Below are 22,252 nucleotides of genomic sequence, written 5' to 3' on the forward strand. Positions count from 1 at the left end.
TTATACATTGTTTCTTATTTCACCTGCTTTCGTCAATTACAAATGTTCCAGGAAATTATAATCCAAAGCTTTTGGGTTACAATATGCTTGTCAATAATCTAAAAATTCTGAAAAGCATACACACTAAGCTATATCCTCTTTAAAACTAAAATAAATAGAATTCCACTATAATAAACAAAATTCTATTACGATAAATAAAAATGTAAATAACAGAAAAGATAAAAAATAAAACATAAACCTTGCGGCAAAGATCGATGTTTTACGATTTATGTTTAAATCTTTCATTTAACGCGACGATATACTACGAATTGCGATAAAACCGAGTCGAACTCAAGGAAACGACGAGCAATCGATAGAAAAAAACGAGCCATTTCTCTGATAGTCCATGTTTCTTCGTTGAACACAGTAAATTTCTCTTCGCAGCTGTCGAGAATTTCGAGTCAATGAGATCGAAGCAGCGGGACGCGAGCTGAAAACGCGCGGCTGCCGTCGTTGAAGGCTACTTAAAACGACCATTGAGCATTCGTCAGGGTGCTCGAATTACCCACAACAGGTGGCTCGCAAGTAAGTGCCTCCGGTGTGTTCGCACTCTCGCCTGATTTCACGTCATTCACCCCTGTTTTCGATTTGAAAACCAATCGTCGATTATATCGACGAAAGCGTCGCATTTTCTACGTTAAAGTTTCGGCTGATCGCAGAAATTGGGCGATCGCAACGTTACAATTTAATTCGCTTCTGTTTCGTACACGGACAATTTTCATTCGATATTATGACATTTTTAAGACGTTTGTTTCTCCTCGAAGTAGATTTTTCGTTCAATGGTCGATTTGAGAAGTGAAAATTCAACGTTTATAAGCGTCCGCTTAAGGTTTTTGTACTTGATAATTCGTCAATTTTATATTTTTAACTGTTGTCACCTACTTTCCAAACTTCGATACGTATAAAAGAGTCGTACGAATATTCTGATTATTCGCCACGATCACTGACAAGATCTTCTAACGTTCGCGCTATAAATCTTGTCGATATATATTTGATAGGGGGATCTTGCCAGAATTACAACCAGCTGTAGTTTAAAAACATTCTAACCAATAATTTTATAACGTTTGAAAGTCGCTTTAAAAATATCCCCCTCAAAAAAAAAAAAAAAAAGAAAAAATAAAAGAAAAATTGAAATAAGGGAGGAAAGATCACTTTTTAGCGAGATATAATATTGTACACGCAGCTCCGCCAATACGAGCGCAACATCTGCAACTCCGGGCGGCTTGTGGGAGTGCAGCAAGTGCCTGGACGAGATGCGGCTGATGCAGAGGCTGGCGATCAGCGGACTCCTGTCCGTGATACTGATCGTCCTTCTGACCGGCACGTTCGTCACGCGTCGCGACTTGGCGAACGTCATCGAACGTGGTGTGGCGCCTGAAGAACGAAACGAACAACAAGTAAATCCAGCCTGGGTACACAGCAACGTGGTCCCGGGCCAGGATGAGCCGAAACCCGAAGATAAGGATCGACGACCGGATTTCAAGCATAGACAGGTCGAGCCATCCGCGGTTGGACCCCCGCCGATTTCTGTACCCGGACCCTACGTCATTAGACCGCCTAATCCACCTCTGGATGACGTGACTAATCAGCGCCGCGAGAAGATCAAAGAGGTAAGCGGTTTAACCGTGTTTCTCTCTGTTTCTCTCCCCCTCTCTGTCTCTCCTTTTGACATACTCTGTTTCCGCATCGTATAACAGATAGTAATCTGCAGTTTCGCGATGATAATTACTGCTATGCCTTCGAATTGCCTACGTGCTTTGATGCGATGGAGGTTTTATAGATGTCTTTTGGAATTTTTATTTTCGAGAGAAATCGAGAGGTCTGTCGGGAGTAATTTTTATTTCGAGAGTTGCTTACGAATGAGGAGCGCGGCTTTTTTAGGCGTTCAATGAATCCTTGGGTTTAACTAACGACGTAATGCGATCAGGTAAAAAGTATAATATATATTTTTTTTTTAAGAAAAATCGAAAGACTTTCGTTGTTTCGAAGTTCGTTGCTTCTGAACGATGCGTGAGATTCTCGAAGGTTTCTGCGTGAGTTTGAGTTCGATCAACGATAGAGCGCTATGGGGTGAAAGGTTTTGTAGCGATCTTTTGCGAAAAGAAATTCAGTGACCTGCCAGGAGTAATTTGATTCCGGGAGTTAGAATGACTAATGGTCTTTTTGTGAATGGGTTTCAGTGTGAGTTTGAGCTTAATTAACCTTTCAAACGAGATCAGTCTTAAACATTTTGATAATTTTCCGAGGATTGTTCGAGTTTACCTAAGCTCTCTTAAGTGTGCTAATATTTATGAACAGCGTATACGCGATCTCAAACTCACCGAAGAGTCACTCACATTAGGCATCAGCTTTTCCAAGTTAGCGAGGTAAGAGATTACAGAATTAAGTTTTCATTGAAATTGCCATCTCCAAGTCGCATTACCATCAGACACATCGCAAGTAGGTAGCGTGGTAAAGCGCCCTACATACCACCAAGCATCGTTAACGAGTGTAAAAGAGGGAGGAGGTAAGTCAGAAGGAGGCGGCAACTTTCTCCTCGTTGAATCTCTGTGTACGAGTAATTGGATAAAGGTGAGTAATCTCGGTCTACGTCTTCTGCTCGTAATACACGTAATTTTTGGAACGATACCAGGACCCGGTATAACTGAAATTATCCGTCATTTCGTGATGCAGTAATTGAAGCCCTGCCTCGGCCTCAAAACGTTCATTTCGGATGCTGGCAGTGATTTAACGATTACTTAATTTCCCTGTGGCCCGAGTTTTTACATCGAGCGATGCTTCCGCCTCCATTTAAGGGGAGAAACCAGCAATTCGTCGTTCAAACAGAAAACGTCGTTCTTTACTGTTCGATACAGTATAATTCCGAACACGTGGTTTCGCGATCGGAGTTCCGGTGGAAATAGACGAGATATCGGCCTCTCGAACGTGCTCGTTTAAAACAATTTACTTCCACCGAATGAGCGTTTGCGTTACGATTAAAGAGAATTTTTATCAGCAACGTGCAATTTCTTGATGCGAGTGTTCATTCTCGTTACGTTTCACGGTTCGGTATGCGGTTAACCAAAATCGAAATAATCGTCGTTCTATTTTGTTTTTATTGTTCGACGATATCGTGAATCTGTACGCAGGTACATAATAAAAGTACAAAATAAAATTCATAAATGTAAACCATATTTCCCCTCAAAATCGATAGTGGATTCGTAAAAGTCGTTTGAACATCAGAATCTAATCGCTTTAAAGTTAGTCCACTCGTTCGTTATATATTCTTGTTCGTTGATTCTTGTTAAATAGTGTTCGTTATACCTTGAATATGAAACATTTGACCAAAAATACACACGATTTTAATTTCCAATTTAAAAATTTTCTTCTTTCCTCAAGCAGCGACGTAAAATTAACGGTTCAAACCGTCTTGTACTTTTGATCGTTCCGCGTCAAGAAGATATTTTATTATGTCGTTATATCATCTTTTTCTGCTATAAACAGTTACCACTGAATATTCTTTACTTTTTTTTTTTTGTGCAATTCATTCGTAATCGCGGACCGGAGAAAATACCAACAAAAATTTGATAAGGAAACTTTTACTCACTTCGGACCCTTTCGTATCGAGTTGCAAGATTTTCAAGATTTTGAAGATCGAGTTTTAATCTTTGCCCCGAATCCTCATGAATCGGAGCAGATGAAATTTTAATAAAATTTGATAAATTTGAAATGGTAAAATTTGGCGATGCAAATATTTGCACAATACACCTAATAGTAATTGGACTGCGTAAAGATTTATGGATGCATATGATACGAGAAAATATGAAGAATTTTCAGAATTCCCATGAATATCACTAGTAATCCTTACAGTTAATGCTACGTTAAACACCGAATATTCTCTCCTTTTGCATCCTAAACTCGAGTATTCGGTCCTTTCTCACGTTTCTAACACTGGAAACTCAGTCACTAGCTATGAATATTCATATGAAATTATTGATTCATACCTGTTCTCACAGTACGGAATAAACATCGGAATTTAAACATCGTGCACGTTGTAAAGTTATTCCAAAGTTAAATTTATTCAAATAAAATTTTGTTTTTTACTTCGAATTGAATTTGTTTCGTATGCGTCATCGTGAAATTTGTAGTATCTTGATAGTTCTATAAACTTATATTTATTTATTTCGTTTTACAAAAATCTACATATATAACACATTATATTTATATTATATTACATTCTTATCCTATCTTACGTTCAGGGCAATACTATAACGACGAGCGTAAATATGTCAAATTCAGCTCAAATTAATTTATTCTTATCGCTCGAAATAAAAATTCAGGCATTTCTATATTTATGTTTTAAAATACGAGAAATATATTTTTGAATCCTATATTATAGAAAAAGAAATAGAAATTATAAAATTCAAGATATCGAAAATTCTCGTCTTTAATTGTTATACATTTATGGAAAATTTAAAGATACAGAAAATTATGCACATAACACTAATACAAAAACATGAAACATGCAAATATGTGAATAATTGAATAGGTGAAACGAATTTCTACTAAGGTCCGATTTCTTCAATTATGTTCATCAAGACATAAATTTCCATGAATATTTGAATGTCTAAAATTCGAAAGCTCTAAAATGGAAATTCTCGCGACAAAATCAGAAGGAAGGCGCGAACTCTCCGTCTTCAGATCGTTCTTTGCAAACTCGAAATGCATAATCGGTGACTTTTGTGGATCGAAATAGTGCGTAAAATTGGAACGGTCGTGAAATTACGTTTGACTAATTCACTATCTCGGTCGATCTTTCGTGTTATTTTCTCAGCTGTCTCGTTTCGCCCTCGTGTTCTCATTTTCTACGCGGCTAGACTACTCGTATTGGCTAGACACCGCGGGACAAAGGATTCATCGATTTCCCTTTGCGATTCTCTTTAATTTCCGCCCTTTTTGCCGCGTCGTCGCGGGACTTCAAGCGAAACCGCAGCAGCCGACGTAGAAGTCACCGAATTTTTCCATCATGCTCGTTCAACGTCTGCACGAAATCATCGAAATCTTTTGCCGGATTGAGTTTGGTTCTCTCCTTGATTGAATTTAAAACAAACGCAGAAACGAAAGGATACTTTTACGTAGCTTCTTGGACTGATAGTTCGGCTCGGTAAGAAGAAATTCATCTTGAGATAAAAAGTGAAATAATCAGAAATCATATTAGTCGTCTCTATAAATTGAAAGGCAGAAAAATGTAAGAATATCGTTTTTCAAGATTTGTTTTGCGATTTTTTTATATAAATTTGTCGCAATAATCGAGCTTAGTAAATCAAGGAAGCAAGTGACTTTGAAAAAAATTCAACGCTATAGTCGCGTATTTATTATAAATAATACAAATCACATATGTGTTAGATTTAATGAAATTCGTTAGTGATTTTATAACTTGTAGCAATCAAGCAAGTACGTCATACTTTTAAATAGAATTTTTTTAACAAATTTACAGCTGTACAAATTTTTTCGTCCAAGGATAGCCAGCTAATTTTAACACGTTTATTGGTACAAAAACATCGTGAAGTGAAAGATCAAATTTGGAAACGCAGATTTAGTTAACGAAGATTGGCATCGTAAAGTAGGAGATAATTAATAAATGGACGTACAGAATTTCGTAGAATATCTTCGAAAAATGAGGTACCTGTTCATACGTATTCATTTTTGTCGCATTCGATTTTCTAGATCGATTTGTCAATGTATTTATAATAGTTAATTCAATCGTATTATAAATTACGACTCATAACGTGCTGTCATTTGTAGCTATGAACATTACAAAGAATAAAATTCAATTTATCCATAATTCTCAAATCAAAATACGCCTTATCGAAAGTAATTCAACTATTCAAACAATTTAAAACTATAGCAAGAAGAAATGTAAAAATATTGTAGTATCGTGAACGAGGGATCTGGGGGTGTCGTACGGATTGTAAACAAGCGGTTGCTGAGCTGTGAATTATAAACAAGCGATTGCTGAGCATGTGCGTAGTGAGTCTAAGACAAAAGACAAGGGGTTGCTAGGGCACAATAAACGAATTAACAACAGTATGAGTTGAGAAGTCAGAGAGTGCAGATTGCGTTGTGGAGATAGTGTTGTTAGCGTTGTTAAGAGAGAGTTGAATTTACGTTGACGAGGATTGTTAATTAATTATCTAGTTGTTTTAATTATTATACGTTTGTTGCAATTAGTTCATGTAAAATAACCATTGTTTTCTGTTTAATTAACAACTGTTTAATCCATTTATCGTTGATAAACTAATTATAATAGTTTATAATACTAGAATATTGAATAAGAAAAAAATCGGCAAAACCACGTAACGAATTTCAAGGTGAAGCTGCAACAGAATACGAGGGAGGATGTCAAAATTGATCGGATTAGAGAAGTCGGATGTATAACGACTTGCCGTGTGTAATTAATTTAGCAAAGAGCAGTAAACTGGATATCCGCGATAATTCCGTTCGTGGAGCAAGATCCGTGCGATAATGAGTCAATCACATCAAGGCCGTTTGGAACATTGCCGGAGCGATTATCCCTTTGAAAGCTCGTCCGTCTTTCTACTTCCCACCCCTTGCCCTCTTTTACCCCATAGTTGTCCCTATCTGTCTTGTTCCCTTGTCTGTATGTGCAGCTCGGTTCCCGTGTCTCTGTGCATAGGTTCTGTTCCTATAAATCTATTTCGATCGGCTGATTATCATTGTTCGCATTAATCCCTTCTGGACGATAGATTTGTCTGAAATTCTGCTCTCTAATTGAAAGCCATGCATAGGAACCGCTAGATACCGGCAGTCTCCATGCTTAATACGCTTCAATCGATGGAATGTGGCTAAATTATACATGCGACCGCTTCAAATGATTGTCGATGATTTTGAGGGAAAGCTGGGAAATTGGGAGTCTTCTTTCGCGGTTTTTACGTGGCAAATAAGATCGGCGGCCTGCCATCTGCACTTTCGATCGGTAATTTAAAGGAATTTTTCGTCTTTTTTGTATTTAAACCTTGCTTTGCTTAAAAAAAAAAAGAGATGGCACGTAACAATAGAAAAGTATTGGATGATATTGTAGAAACTTCAAGAAGAATATTCAAGGATTTCGGGAGATTTTTCTAAGACGCACAAACGTAAAAAGGGAAAATTGACGGGCTTGAACGGTACAGTATGCAGACGACGAGACGATAGTAAAAATAAGATTTCCAACAGAGGATTGGGTTGCGGTTAATCCTTTGGAATACGACCGGTGGCACGCACATAGAAAATGTCGTGGTCTCTGTGGTTTTTGATGATTTTGGGAAAAAGGAGATAAAGCAGGAGTCTGTCGAAAGATACCATAATATATGGAAAGCAAGATTAATTAGAGCGTTATCGTTTAATTACGACTAATGTCAATAGACACGGAGTTTTGCGAAGAAAGAAAACGGAAATCTCGTGAAACGTGAAAATAGCTGCTTTCAGTGACTGATATCAAGATTTTAATCAAGTTTGAAATGCAGGAATTACATATTGATATCGACTCTATTTGAGCTTTTAAACACAGCGAAATGAGTGAAATATCGTTTTGTATTACCTGTTTTATGATTGCTTTATGTACCATGCGAATAATTACAGTTTTGCGTTTGTTCTGTACTTTTTTTTTTCTACAAAATAGATATTTGAATTTGTGCGTGAACGCGTGTATTTATATGTGAAAGTTCAGAGAAACTTGCATTTCAATAACAAATTCATCAACAATTTCATCCTTGATGGGTATTCTATTTATATAATTCGACGCTATTTTTAAATCGATCTAAGAGGAAAGTTCGAAAAGGAATCCACCCGTAAAGACGAAGACAGAATCGCAATTATCGAAGAATCGTCGTAATTAAGTAAATAAATGAGTTCGTAACATTACGCTAAATGAAGTAAACCGAAGTAGAAATATCTGCTTAATGGGCGTACAAAGTGAGGAGGGGGATATCAAAAGAAAGTTCCATTAAAAAGTACGCGAAAGTAATTTACACGAATGGAAAGGTTGAAAGGTGACGTGACAAAAATAGAGTTGAACGAACGAATATCGTTGAAAGTGTCAATTGAGTGTACTGATGCGTTTTCCCTATGATGTATCGGAATACCAATCGACAAATCTTGCTTTCTTGATTTAGAATTTAATCGACTTCCATCCGATCCTCTATATCCAGTCGATTCTGGGTTTATCAAAAAACGATCAACCCGCGCTATTATCCAGTTTATCGGGCCGATTTATTGAACTTGGTTACCTCTCTTGTCCGTAGGATATTTTTTAAAGGATACTTTATTTTTCTTCAAACAGTACATTGAATTTCAACTGCTTCGAACAAAAGCTTATAACCACTTATCGATTCACAAATACTAATCAGAGTCGATATATACAAATACTCTAAACATTATTAACAAATTTTTGATTACATATTTTTATATGCAGAGTAGCGGACAGAAGAAGGTTTATAAAATATGAGATATAAACATATAAAAAGGCATGATTTTACGAAAGTTAGTTTAGAGTTATATCTAATAAAAGCAACGAATAAATAAAACATATACCACAGAATATATGACTTTTATCAATGTATGAATAATTTTTAATATAAAGTTACTAAAATTCCTAGCGTATCAATTTAAAACTTTCTTTTACCCGTCACTGTATACAACAAAAACTTGTTACATAATAATCTACGACGCACAACTTGCCACTTATCAATTTATTGACATTGTTAGCTACCATGTAAATTATTGTGCCAAAAAAACTCGTAATTATCCTTTTCTGCGCCCAATAAATACTTCCCTAAATTGGTTGAAATTCCATTCACGAAACTCCCATTCGTCCTAAAATCGCGAATAGATCCTATCTGTTTCTTTTTCCTTTTCCATTTCAACCGAAGCTCAATCCCGTTTCGCAGTCTAATAGCGTGTTATTTTTACGATCGTAGGATATAATTAGTTCTGTAATTGGATCCCAGGAAACACATAGTCGCGAATTCTCCGCGGTAAGCTTTGCGAAACGTTTTGGAGCTTCACGCCGTTATATACGAGAGCTTATAGATCTCCCGGTTGGTCGAGGTACACATCGTTCATTCCGAACGAAGCAATTTGCTTTGCGAGTGGACTCGCGTAATTCACGAAATGGGTAAACCACGTTCAGGATAGATCTCGATTTACTGTTCACGCTGCATCTTGAATAGATCCCGTTTACGGGGGCCGATCGTCGCGCGAATAAAAATTCACCCTCATTTAACTTGCTCCCGGTGATTCGACGTTTTCGATTATTTTGAATATAGATTGCTTGTTTAAGGGTGTTCCACGAAATTAAGCCAAGTGTTTGCTAACCGAAACGAATTTTAAGTGTTTTTTTTAACGTTATAAACATTCGTGTAGGTTTTGTTAAATTTACGGCGCAATGTTGCCTTTTCTCGTTAATTAGAATTTTATTGAAACGTAAAATTATATTATATAAAATTGTGATTTTCGAACAGTGGAGGCGTTAAATGCAAATTATTTTTATACTTTCCAATGTTCCTTTTCGAACCTTATTTTTATTTGACGTGACGTATCTTAAATTAAATATAAATTTAATTTCTGACACAATCTTGTTTTTTTTCGTTCTTTCGAATTTTGTTTCGATATAAAAATTCAATTATTTTTTAAGTGACTTTGAAGAGATCGAAAATAGAAGCTTGTAAATAGAAGCTCTATAACGATGTGCATCCATCAAGCTTCTTTATTCAATCGGCATAAACGTCGATAATAATCTGTCTTTTATCAAGTTCGTGGCGAAAGCTTCTTTCGTACGGGTCAAAGAAATCTTAACCAATGTCCGACCCAGATTTCTGTAATAACAGAAACTCGCGTAACATTGTTCGAATGACGTCACAATCGATTCCATACGACGCAACATCGATCTGATTACATTAGCCAAGCAGCGTCTCTACTCAAACGATCGCTAATCCTAACGTATTAGGGATCGTGCTTTAAACGTTGTCTCTAATTATCGGCAAGCATGTAAATCGAGTAGACCAACGTACCTATCTGCACGAGAATATACTGTTTCAATTCTATGGAAAACGCTTATGTCTCTAGACAATACTTGTATAGTAACTATGCTTTCGGAACATCCTACTGATACGTTCCTTTGTTAGAATTAACAACACGTTTATCAGCAACGTTATTGGTTTTACGAAAAGTACTTATTGAGAAGAATCGTATATTTTCAAGAATAAAAGTTATTCTTAGCAGGATCTTTTAAAGGGTTTTATTTTTTTATGGAGTTAAAAAGTTAGGAGTAATTTTGCGATGTAACTGTGACGGGTTGTACAAATAAATTTCATAAGAGAATTATACTTTTTCAGGATGGATTATTTTTATTGTTGGCGACTAAAGAGAATGATCTTGAATTTCTCAGAATTTGGCTATTTGTCACTGAACAACCTGGTATCTATCAGAAAAGTGAATTATCAGAAGGCTTTCCGCATAGAAATCTTTGGAGGAAGTTGCTTTGGTTTAATTTTTGAATTTAATTTTAAGCTTCGGTTTTAGCTCGAATTTCATTAAATTTAACGTAAATATAAAATATTATCATTATTATTACGTTAATGAAAAGTAAAATAAAATTCTGAAAACTAATGAAGCAAAAGAATAGAATTGTCAGAATAGAAAAAAGATAGGTCAAGCGTAAGAGATGTAAAAAATAATAGAAACAAAAATTTCGGAAGTAAAAGAAGACCACAAGAGTGGGAAAAAACATTTTCAAGCATATGAAAAGAACAATATCTACGAGAAAACGCAAATTCTAATAAATAATAAGAAATAATAAAAAGAAAAAAACAAATACGAAGAATAATGTAATACGAGAACAACTGAAGCAACATAATCCTTGAAGCTTGTTCAATTTTACGGTCTCGCTGTGTCGTGGAAACTATTCTGCCGTCAAGAGAAGCATCTTCTTCGAGTCTGATTACCATTTCCGGTGTGGGGAAGGCGCTTGGTGCGCGCGATGATATTCGAACGAATGGACCTTCCGACAAAGTCGCATTGTCTGCCGAACGAGCGGGTCTGGTACAATAGAAGCGGTTCCTTTTAATGAGACGTTGGCTAAGGGAGAAACGATAGACGTCGGAAGGGGCGAAGGGTGCCGGATAGGTATAGGGTGTTGCATAAATCGCGAACATTGGTATCGGTTAATGAGAAATTCGATGAAGCACAAAGCTTACGTGAAATGTATGGTCGATATTTTATACGCTACCATGCATCCATAATAAACTGAAGGTATTCGATATCTACATTGAAGTTTATTCAGCCTGTGAAATTTGAAGTAAAGCTCGTTTAGTCGAAGTTTAAGCAAATAGAAATATATGGAATTGTAAGACACGCACAGAAACGTTTAATAGAATTGCATTTAGTTACAGAATTAATGTATTAATTTAAATGATTATTCAAAGCGATATGAATCATATCGCTGATATCATTGCTGATTTGAACCGACAAATATTATTAACGATATTTAATGTAGTGTACGAGATGCGTTTAAACTGTATTTCGATGATCTGTAAAACGTATTTCGATGATCAAAGTGTGGGATGTTCTTATTTGTGTCGCGTAGAAGACACACGCAGGAATTTTGTAGATTCTCTGATATAGTCGAATGTGCAAAATTTTGAGACGAGTTGAAAAACACATATCTAGTGTAATATCGGAAAATAAAGATAGAATTTTTTTCCCGATTGCTTACAATTTATTAATATTAAATTGAATATACAAATATAAATTGGACAGAAAACGATATTTATTTAACGGAAACTAAATGCAATACTCGTATCTATATCAAATAACTTTACAGTTATTTGGCCACTCTCGTCACAACGAATCTAACACACACACTCTCTCTCTCCAACAACTCTACCAATTCTCTCGACTCTACTCTTCGGTGTCTAATGACTCTACTCTTCGACGACTCGATTAGCTCTGATTCTCGCAACACGTACACTTTTCGACTCGCACATTCTGATCTTTCGGTCGTCCGGCCTTGGATAGCGAAACCGTCCTTCTTCTAACGTTGTCTATTGTTTTCCTCATACCTATGTAAGAACTACCAACTACGTGCCTTTAGTCATGTAGGTACTCTTAAATGTAAACGAACCACAGAAAGACGACGTACACGGTTTTTCTATTTTCAACCGATTTCTAATTCAAACTACCTTACGATATTACACTAGCTTCGGAGGAAAATAAAAAGAATTCTTCAATTAATTTAATTCCACCAGGTTAAATCTTTAATATTCCTACTTACATTAAAACACTTGCTTCTGTCGCAAGAATTTAGAGCTTCGCTCTGCAAAAGAATAAATTACAAATAACCTGTCCACCAAGCAACGAAAGAAACATCCACCCAAGGCAACGTACCATGACAAGCAAAAAATCTCTCCATGAAACCCAAACCACCTTCCGTGTGGACTGCCTGGAATTCCAAACACTACCATTTCTACCTTTTCACCCAAGAGCAACCCTCGAATCGTATCCCAGGCACGCAAGAACACCTTGTACATTTCCATCGTGGTACAAAGACAGAAACGCCGGAGGACAGAGAGAAATCGTGTTGTAAGCGGTCCGTTGCAGGGAGCTTTCATTCACAGATCAAAGAATAAGATCACGGGTGAAATGGCGAGAAGGGTGTCGGTCGCCTGGGCGAAGAATAATTCACGCTATTAGCTGAAAGCACAATACCCACGATTCAACCCACGACAATAAACAAAGACATAATTATAGTATACCTCCGGAGGGTCGTCGTCGGCGTAGAATTCCGGTCCTTGCATCTTTTGCCTTTTCTGTCTCTGTTCGTCTTTGTCTATTTACAACGTTGGTCGATCCATGCAAGAAACTGGTATGGTCGAATGTAGTGTTGCTGAAAGAGAAATGGCAAGATTGTAGATCAAAGCTTTATATTATATAGAATATAAATTATATTTTATATTTTATATAGAAAACACCCTACAAGAATTAAGATAATATTCTATATTAAGTATTTTGTTAAAATCAGAATAATATTCTACGTTAAATTCCATACGTATATTCTACATTGCATACTCTGTAGAAATTAAAATGATATTCTGCGATAAATTTTGCATATTTTACACGAAGTACTTTGCGAAACTAGTTCTGATAGAGCTCAAGCGTCCTGTTTCTCATTATTAGGTTGTCCGAAAGATGTCTTTCTTTCGCAAACGTGTTTTTCACAACAATGCAAGTCTGTGAAATATCGCAATGTTTATCTCAACAGAACAAAATGGATCGTACGTAATTCGACAAAATAATATAAAACAAAATACGTTGTGCGCCTATTATTTCCTCATAAAACGAAAGAAACTTTTCGGACAACCTAATATATTTTATTTTTCAAATTTTACATCTTTATTATAGATCTCTACCATATCTCTTACACCAACAATACTTAAGTTCTGGAGGTGCCGTTTGTAAACAGTGCTAGGCGTGCAAGATGCGCGGAATCTCGCGTTCCCATAACATGCCAGCTCTCACGATGGTTGCGTAGTCGAGCGGAATCACGGGTTCAACGTGTTTCATCGGAACTCACCGGTGCTCTAGATTGATTAAACCGTGGTCTATGATAGATATCTTGGCAAATTTCACGAAGACGAAACTGCCGGCTGATACCTGCCCAGCTACCTCGAAGTAGTGTCTTTCCGTTGACTTGCTCTATTTGGAAACTCGTAGTTAAGGAACTGCCAGATACTTGACGATCGGTACGACGATTTCGCCGATTGGAGTTTAACTTCTCGGATAAAGCTGGTCGTTGCCGCAGCTTACAGATTTGCTTTCTTAATTACATTTTATACATTCATAAATAATATTCTAAATTTTATACACTCTTTATTTAAAATAAGATGTAAAAGTACTAGTTAAAAATATCTCCATGCATTAGCGATACAAGAATACTATTAAAAAGTGTAGATTGTATATTAAATTCGTCCATCGGTGATTCTGTCAGATTCAACAACTTGTTCGTGGCTTTTTCTCATTTTACACATTTTCTATTTTTTTTCTTTTTTGCTTTTTCAAATTTTACCATTTCACCGTTTTAAAATATCCTGTTAACACGCTTTCACCTCTCCGATTTTCTTCTTCTCACCAAAGAAAAATCTTCTTTTGTCAAATCATCGTTGCATCTGTTCACGATGATTATCCTGGATGATTTCCAGTTTTTACATTATCCTACATTTTTGCTTGTACCCTTGACAATGGAAGGAACGACGTTGCAATCGTTGTATCTTCCGTTGAAAGATGTCGTTCCGCGTCTCTCCGTGGTTAATGACATCCGATAACGAGTCGACGCTATAATTGGGCTCGCCCTGCCGTGAAGATTGGTTCTCGCATCGATGCTTCCTGGCGATCCTTCAGGACGTCGAAAGAGGCCTCCGCGTGCATACGTATCTCGCAAATCTCGCTGCATTCCTCAGGAACCCCTGCAAACTGAACGTAATTTTACGGCGAACTGCTGAGGGAAAGTAGGGGAAAACAGGGAAAGATAGACAACAATTCAACTCTCCCAAAAATATCTCACCTGATAAGTAGAACGCTCGTTTGATAGTGATGCGCTTTGAGAAAATGGGAATTAGATGGCTGTGAGATTATTTAAACGTTTCGTTTTACCATTTCTTTCTTTCTGAACGCTTCATTTCCTAAAATGAAGTGAAATAAATATTTACAATATTTAGAAGTTCTCTTTTGAAGATCAAAGATATTGATTTAATCAGAAATTTTGTGTAAAATTTCGCAAAGTTTTAATGGGAATAAAGATCGTGCTGGGAAGCTAATAAAATTATGTCTCTTTGGTATAAAAATATTAAAATTTCAAATCGGCAAATTTCCAAATTTATTAGTCGAAAAGCAAATTATTCAGTGTCGCATATATAGCTACAACTTTTTATTTATATATTTCAGAGATAATTTTCCTAAGACGTAATATATTCTCTAAATTCTATTGCAGCTTTGAGATGTTTAAAATTACTTAAAATTATTACTTCGGACTAGCACAATTCCCTGTTACCTACTTGGTTTACCTATTTGATCCTAAACAAGCTATATCAATTTATCAGTAACCTCTTGAAGCACTCTGTACAGAGTGTCGCTCTGGTTAGCATTAATCAAAGGTTTATCGTCAAGAAACTTAGCATTGCGTGTTATACAAGTTCTGGTTTGTAGCCAATGGCGCCAAAGGATGTTGAACTTTTGGATCCATACAATATAATGTAATATACAGAGTTCAGTGTGCTACAAATAAGATATGAGTGTACGAATATATAGTTGTATTGAACTTGTGCCATCTGTATGCGTCTAACTAGTCTGAGGTTTCGACTAAATTTACACCGTACCGGCGTCAACGACCAGTAACCAATTATTTAACAAGAAACACAATAAATTTTCTCTCTTTTACTTTATGCACTGAAACCTTGTTAACGATCATTTTCACTCTACACGATTTTCTTGACTTTATGTACAATATATCTCCGACAAGTATTCTTTTTTATTAGCTTCATTAATTAACAGCATTTTAGGAAAGTGTTGAATATACTATAAAAATTAAAAAGTCGAATAGTCAATGATTTTATAAATGTATAATTTTTAAAGACTGAGATAATTTCAGTATTTCGTTTAAAATCTTTAAACAACGTTAAATTGCAAGCAGAATAACAATTATACATGTTGGACAATTGATGAATGAAATATCCATTTCTACGAATGTACACTTCAAATTGGGATCTAAGTATGATCGATAGTTTATAGATATGTGCGATAGTTTCTTAAGAAATACAAATAAAAGTACAACATTTTATATTATTTCATCTGAAACAAAAAGAAATTCTACGTTAAGATCCTAAAACTAATAATATCAAAATAATGAGAAACCAAAGAACAAGTTCAAAATGACTGCATCGGAGATCCTAACTTTGAGACAGTCGTTTATGAATTAGTTACCTAATGTTTCTTTAATATTTATCCAGATTTCTTCGTTTCTTGATAACCTCGAATTAATCGGCCAAATTTTCTGTTTCTGTTAGATCCTTGCCTAATAACGTCTGAAAAGTAATCCAAATATAATTACACGTTACTTTCATGAACCTCCACCTAATAAAATAAGACTCAACGGTGATTAAAACCAGATCGAAATTTTTAGGAAATGTTCATGACTAATAACGAGGAAAAAATTCCAATAGATATTTATTATGTTTATTATAAGGGAAAAGACCAGACTGGATAAAAAGTAACGAAGCCAAAAGGGTATGAATTCTTTAAAATTCCGAATACCTGTAGTATCTCGGGGAATTTCCCTTTCCTGTTGGACGTTTCCCCTGTTTTTCGTTGCACGTTGTTTGTTCTGTCATCGGTCCGGATCGTAAAATATTTGCGGTGTGATGCTCGGTATTTCCATGTTATCCGGCAATCTTCCGAAGCTACAACGAAGATATTTTTAACGAATATCGCGGCCGACGTCAGGTGAACGGAACATACTTACAGCGATCCTCTTGAACCAGAAAGACGAAGAGAAAAAGGTTTCAACGAGGCAAACAACTTCCGTTTCCATTCCAATCCGTGTGCACGTACAAATTGAAATTGTAAACTGTGCGCCAGCTTGTATCCTGTCAACAGAAATGAAATTCGAGGAAATCCCTTTATTAAAGAAGTTCGCTATCCCGATAATTTCTTAACGCGTACGAACAAATGATGCTTTGTTGTATTTTGGTATAGCTATTTACCGTTTCAGTTAAAATACTTCTGTAAAACACAGGATATGGTAACTGTACATGCTGAATATCCTATATACAGTGAGAATCAAAAGCGAGTGTAGACAAAAAAAAAAAATCCACATAATATTGTTAATGAAAACAGTTCTTTGTCAATATTTTTCTCTTTCTTCCTTTTCCTCTTTTATCCAACTTTACTTTTTTCACTACGAATTCTTCCCTCTATTGCAGAATTCCCTGTATCCGTGATATTTTTCGGTGGCGTGGCCAACTCTGTACGAAGATCGAGATAGCCGAGGCATTTAAAGAGTTGGCGTATCCTCGTAAAGGGCATGGACGATTTTTATGATTCGCTCCACACTGAGATATTACGCGGTTTCGCTGGCTCCATTAAATTTTGCAGTCACGCAGAAGAATGCCGACTTGGTCTCCATGTTGCGGTTATTCTCTATCTCTTTCTCTCGTTTTATGTGTTTCCGATAAGGTTAAATGATAGAGTTAGTTCCAACAATGTAGGCACTTTTAGATAAGATATCATTTTTTGAATAATACAAATGTTTTTAGATTCTTTTTAATTTAGCTTTTGCCGCGATAGTAACCGCTTTTTATTCTTTTCGAAATCTGCAATAAAAAGAGAAGATTGTAGAGGGAAAAGCAAAAGTGGATGAAAATAGGGAAAAACAGGGAAAAACTATGATACAGGCAAAGAGATGAGGAAACAAAGGGAGTAAATAAAAACAGGGAGATATATACGAAAGAGAGAGGAAAGGAAAAATGGGGATAAATACGCAATAAAGGAAGAATATAGATAGAAGAAAAAAATGTAGACAGGCACGTTGCGAGAGATAAATTCGAACCGTGGAACGAAAAGGGTTGGAGGAGTGGAGATTTATGTATGCAAACGAGACGAATCGCAACAGCGGAGAAGAAAGATACGAGAAGAGGAAAAAAATTGATGAAAATAGAGAGAGACGTGCTTTCCTTCCTCTGGCTAGATTTAGAAACGGTACGAGAGAAGTAACAATATCATGAAATGGAAAAGAAAATCGGAAAACTAAATATCGTTATATAGAATGTTAACAAATAATTAAAATAAAGAGTTGAATTAATTAAAACGTTAAGGAAGTTGAATCCATTTCTTCTATTATCATTTAAATATGTTTATGCAAATTCAGATTTGCATGAGTATAACCGAAGAAATAGAACCTAAAGAAACATTTATGTCATCCTCGAAATGCTATAGCAAGCACTGAATCTTTGGTATTTTGTAAATTTTTTTATACCATGCGATGTGAAATTATCAATAGTATGTTATACGAAATTTCTCCTAAATGCATAAAAAATCCGTAATCTAATGATAAAATCAGCATTTTCTCCGATATAAATACAGTAAGAAAGTAACTTTTGACTTTTTTTACAGTCGGTGTGTATAATTTGTCTTGCAAAACAGTATCGTAACAGAAGCCTGAATTGCTTCAATAACAAAAAAAAAAAAAAGGAAGAAAAAAGTAAAGAAAGAAATCGAACAAACGAGAAGAAGGCAGTAGAGAAATTCGAAAAAAGTAAAACACGCGAGTGAAAAAATGGAAACGCAAATGGAGAACAAGAGAAATAGAAACATAGGGATAAAAGGAAGGGATGGAAGCGAGTGAAAGAGTCGATGCCAGATTTCGTGAAATCACTGTGGGACGCCGACATGGTGGTACTTACGCTAGCCAGGGCAATAAATAACGCAAATTGAAAACCGCGGGAAATAAAGGGAGGGAATAAAACCGCGGCCAGATTAAGCACAGTTACACGTGTATATCCGTGGGTCCAGTTTCCTTGTTGTTTCGCATGCGCGCGTTCGTTCGTGCGTTTATGTGACCAGCCAATATACCAGCTCGAATATCTGCACCCTACTGCACCGCGACGCTTTTACGATTTTACGTTCTTTGAGCGCGAACACATTTCGATCTGACCAATTGGAACGCTCGTGCACGCGATATTACCCGCCGTTTTGGGTTTTGAGACGAATTTTATTTTTCGATGACAATTTTGTTTTCTTTTTCTTTTTACATATAAATGCTGCATCAGCTGCGAAGTTATTAACAGATACGTTTAAAGTATCATGTCGAGTATTATAAATTAAGTATTGGTCTTTGACGAAGATGGAAATTTTTATCGGTTGCTTTTGTCAAAAATTCTCTTCTCATGTTTATTTCATATTTATTATCTAGGAATTTTTATTTTCTTAGTCTTGGAAGGGTAAGGAATCAGAGTTATAAGACAATTTCATTAATCAAATTATGTCTCACAAGAAATATTATACGATGATTGTAAAATGTTAAACCTTGTAAATAGATGTTATCCTGTAAACATGTATTTTTTCTATTATAGTTCAGATTAAATATTGCAAAATTTTTATTATCAATCGCCAACTAATTTTAATTAACTAATTTGAAGGAACCTGTTTATTCGACTCGTATGCTAAACAAGCTGACAATGGATCGTCGAAATGCCGCTGCTAACAGATTATCTCGCCAAATAGCGACTGTTTGACGTATCAACTAACAGGTATTTACAGAGCTCGCGTTCCCTACAAATAATTGCGTGTTGGCCCTAGCTCGAACAGGACACTGCTGTTTAAACTCATTGCGCCAAAATTAATCACCGTCAATGCCATTAACCGCTCCTTCTCTATACCCCAATGATAAAAAATATAAACAACAGTTACCACAGTAGCTGAGGTTTCGTGTGATTGCTCATTGCTAATTACTGAGTTTCGAGTGACAGAATTTAGTGTTTGAAATAAAGAAGCGAAAAACGAACGATAACAACATCTTTTTTATCAGCAGTCGTTTCCTTCTGGATTACACGAACATCGTAAGGATACACTATATAATTGTATAAAATTATAAAAACGTTTGATCTTAATATTTTTATATTATAGTTATTCTATTTACAATCGTATCTAAATTGCATATATATATATATTATTATATATTATTATATTATATATATAATAATGAGATAGTATAATAAATAATAGATTAAGTGAATGTTGAGTGGATTAGTGCTAATAAAAAGTCGGATATTTTTATTCAGTTGCAGATACAGTAAATCACTAACTACACTCGCTGTTTAATTAATATTCTAGTTGCTGACGAGGACACTTTCCAAAGAGATGATTTCTCTTCGAACATAAAACACATAATAATCGAAGCTCTAATATGTAACGTACGATAATCTCAAACATTACCTACTCCAAAAATAAAATCACGTTTAAAGGTCTAGAAGTTCCCGAGGTTATTCCAACGAATGTAATTCATAAATAATATATTCGTATTTCTCCATAGAGAGACCAGTTCTACGGTAGATGGACTTTTATCAATCGAATTCCAGTCACGATCGAATCACACGGTGACTGATCTGCGATCTCCGATATACAGAGCTGTTTGCATCGCGCACCCTGTACTTAATCCCGCGAGCACGCATCGAAGTGGCTTCGTCGACTTTTTCTCTTCTCTTCCTTCCTTTTTTTCTTCTTCTAAATTTTTTTTCGTCTTATTTATCCAGTCAGAGCGATGCACGCTCGATCGACCAGCAAGGTTTCTTTCCTCTGTGCTTGCATCCTTTCGAAACCAGCACAGCCCTCTCTGCACGACCGTGCACCGTTTGTATATTAATGGAAACGCGCTGCAGCATTGCTTTGAAAAGAAATTTTTTTTCATGGCAAGTTCCAGGAGAAGAAGATGGGTCCCTCGAGTGACCTTTTGTTATTCAGTGGGATACCAACCACCAGGGATTTACAAGAGTTTTATGCAGGGTGCCTCGCTCGAAGCGATACGACCTGTTATCTCGCAAACTATTACAGATAACAAGCTTTTTTCTTTGATTTATAAGCAATATAAGCAAGGAATAAAAATTGCGTATGAATGAATCAAATTTCCTTTAAGATTCCAACGGACTCGATATTAAATTCTAACTCAATTGACCTTTTCTCTATTCAACTTACAGAAAAGTATAAATAATAGACTTAGTGAATGCATAAGAACGTACAGCTATATCATAAGTCTATAATTTTAAAACCTGTCGTACAAGGAGTATACATAAATTGATTGAGAGATACGTAACTGTCCACGTAAGACAACTTGTTTCAAGTGTTGCTGTATTTTTCTTTTAATGAAAAACAGAAGGGTTAACAAAAGTATCCATAATTTTCTTTAGTTAATTAATAATTTCGTAATTTCCCTTCACCGACTTATTCATTACATGAACTTATGTGTTTCATCTACATATTAAAAATAATACGACACAGAGTATCTATCTATTTTCCTTTACTGGCCGATATGGTTCCGACAGGCTAACGTTCGAATAAGAATAATAATCTACCCTTCGGATAAAAAGCGTTCAGTAAATCGAGATCCTACTGTACCTTAATCCTTCAACGCTAATGTGAGATACGAATACAGCCAACCAATCTTTTTTTTATCAATAGATACAATCATACTTTCGTATTTATAAAAGTACTTGCTTCGTTCCATTTCCTGCCTTGTGTTTTGCATTTCATCGTGTTAAAAACCTATGATTGGAGCTAGAATCGCAGGAAGGATACGTGTATTATTATATAAGCAAGAAACAATTTCGCTAGAAAACAAGATTGTGCATTTTTGACCGATTAGATCGAAGAAAATTAAGCGGATTAAAGGTGGAACATCAAAGTTCACGAGAATCCCTTCACAGAGGGGAAATAATCGGACAGGACCGCGTACGTCGGTCACGAGGCTCGGCTTTGCCGGTTGTTCTTCCTTCCGTATCCCTTCCCGTCGGGCTAATGGTTTAATCCTAACACGGATGTTAACCAGATTACGATCGAAAGGAGGGTAGAGCGTGGAAACCTCTCGTCCTGTACACGTTGCCTGCGTTCGCCGCAGAACAAATTAGCCGCGATTACGTGGATAAGGACAAAAAGGGTCGAACGTCGCGATTCGCACCACCACCGGCCACGATGGCTGCCTTCTGCAATTTTCTGCAACGTCGCTCCCTTCCACGAATGCCAACCTTGATCGGGATTGTTCCTTCCTTGCCTTCGTCCTCCTCTACTCGCAACCAGATTATGGTTTGGATTTCATGCCGCTGGTTGGATGGAAAAATGCGGTATATTTGCTTCTCTCTAATTTTTGTCGAGAAGAAACTTTGAAACGATAGAATTTGATAGTTTCTCGGTTTTGAATTGACTGAATCGTTTGCGTGATGATCGTGAATAGAATTTCTTGTTGAATCGATGAAAATCTTGTAGTTAACGGTGATGTTACTCGATAATTTTAATGTTTAATATTTGGTTTATTAAGGCTTTAATGAAAGGCCTTTAACGTTCAATAAGCTGTCAGTTTAACGTGTATAAATAATAACGAAATCAGTCTATGAGACTTTTGGATGAAAATCGCGTATGA

General features: G+C 36.1%; 1 protein-coding gene across 2 annotated transcripts in view; it reads left to right on the top strand.

Moving 5' to 3' along the window:
- The window catches only part of LOC117232324 (mannosyl-oligosaccharide 1,2-alpha-mannosidase IA), a 241,561-nt gene that overhangs the window by 82,000 nt on the left and 137,309 nt on the right, over positions 1–22,252 (top strand). Inside the window, exons 2-3 of one of the 2 annotated variants that reach the window (XM_033491658.1) lie at positions 424–564; positions 1,223–1,649. In XM_033491658.1, coding sequence (XP_033347549.1) covers positions 1,293–1,649 — 357 coding nt within the window. In that variant the 5' untranslated portion in view covers positions 424–564; positions 1,223–1,292. The remainder of the gene's footprint in view (positions 1–423; positions 565–1,222; positions 1,650–22,252) is intronic. The other variant, XM_033491659.1, reaches the window with a different exon arrangement.

Source organism: Bombus vosnesenskii, unplaced genomic scaffold (assembly GCF_011952255.1).
Source record: "Bombus vosnesenskii isolate JDL3184/JDL3185 unplaced genomic scaffold, Bvos_JDL3184-5_v1.1 scf7180000013286, whole genome shotgun sequence".
Lineage (NCBI taxonomy): Eukaryota > Metazoa > Arthropoda > Insecta > Hymenoptera > Apidae > Bombus > Bombus vosnesenskii.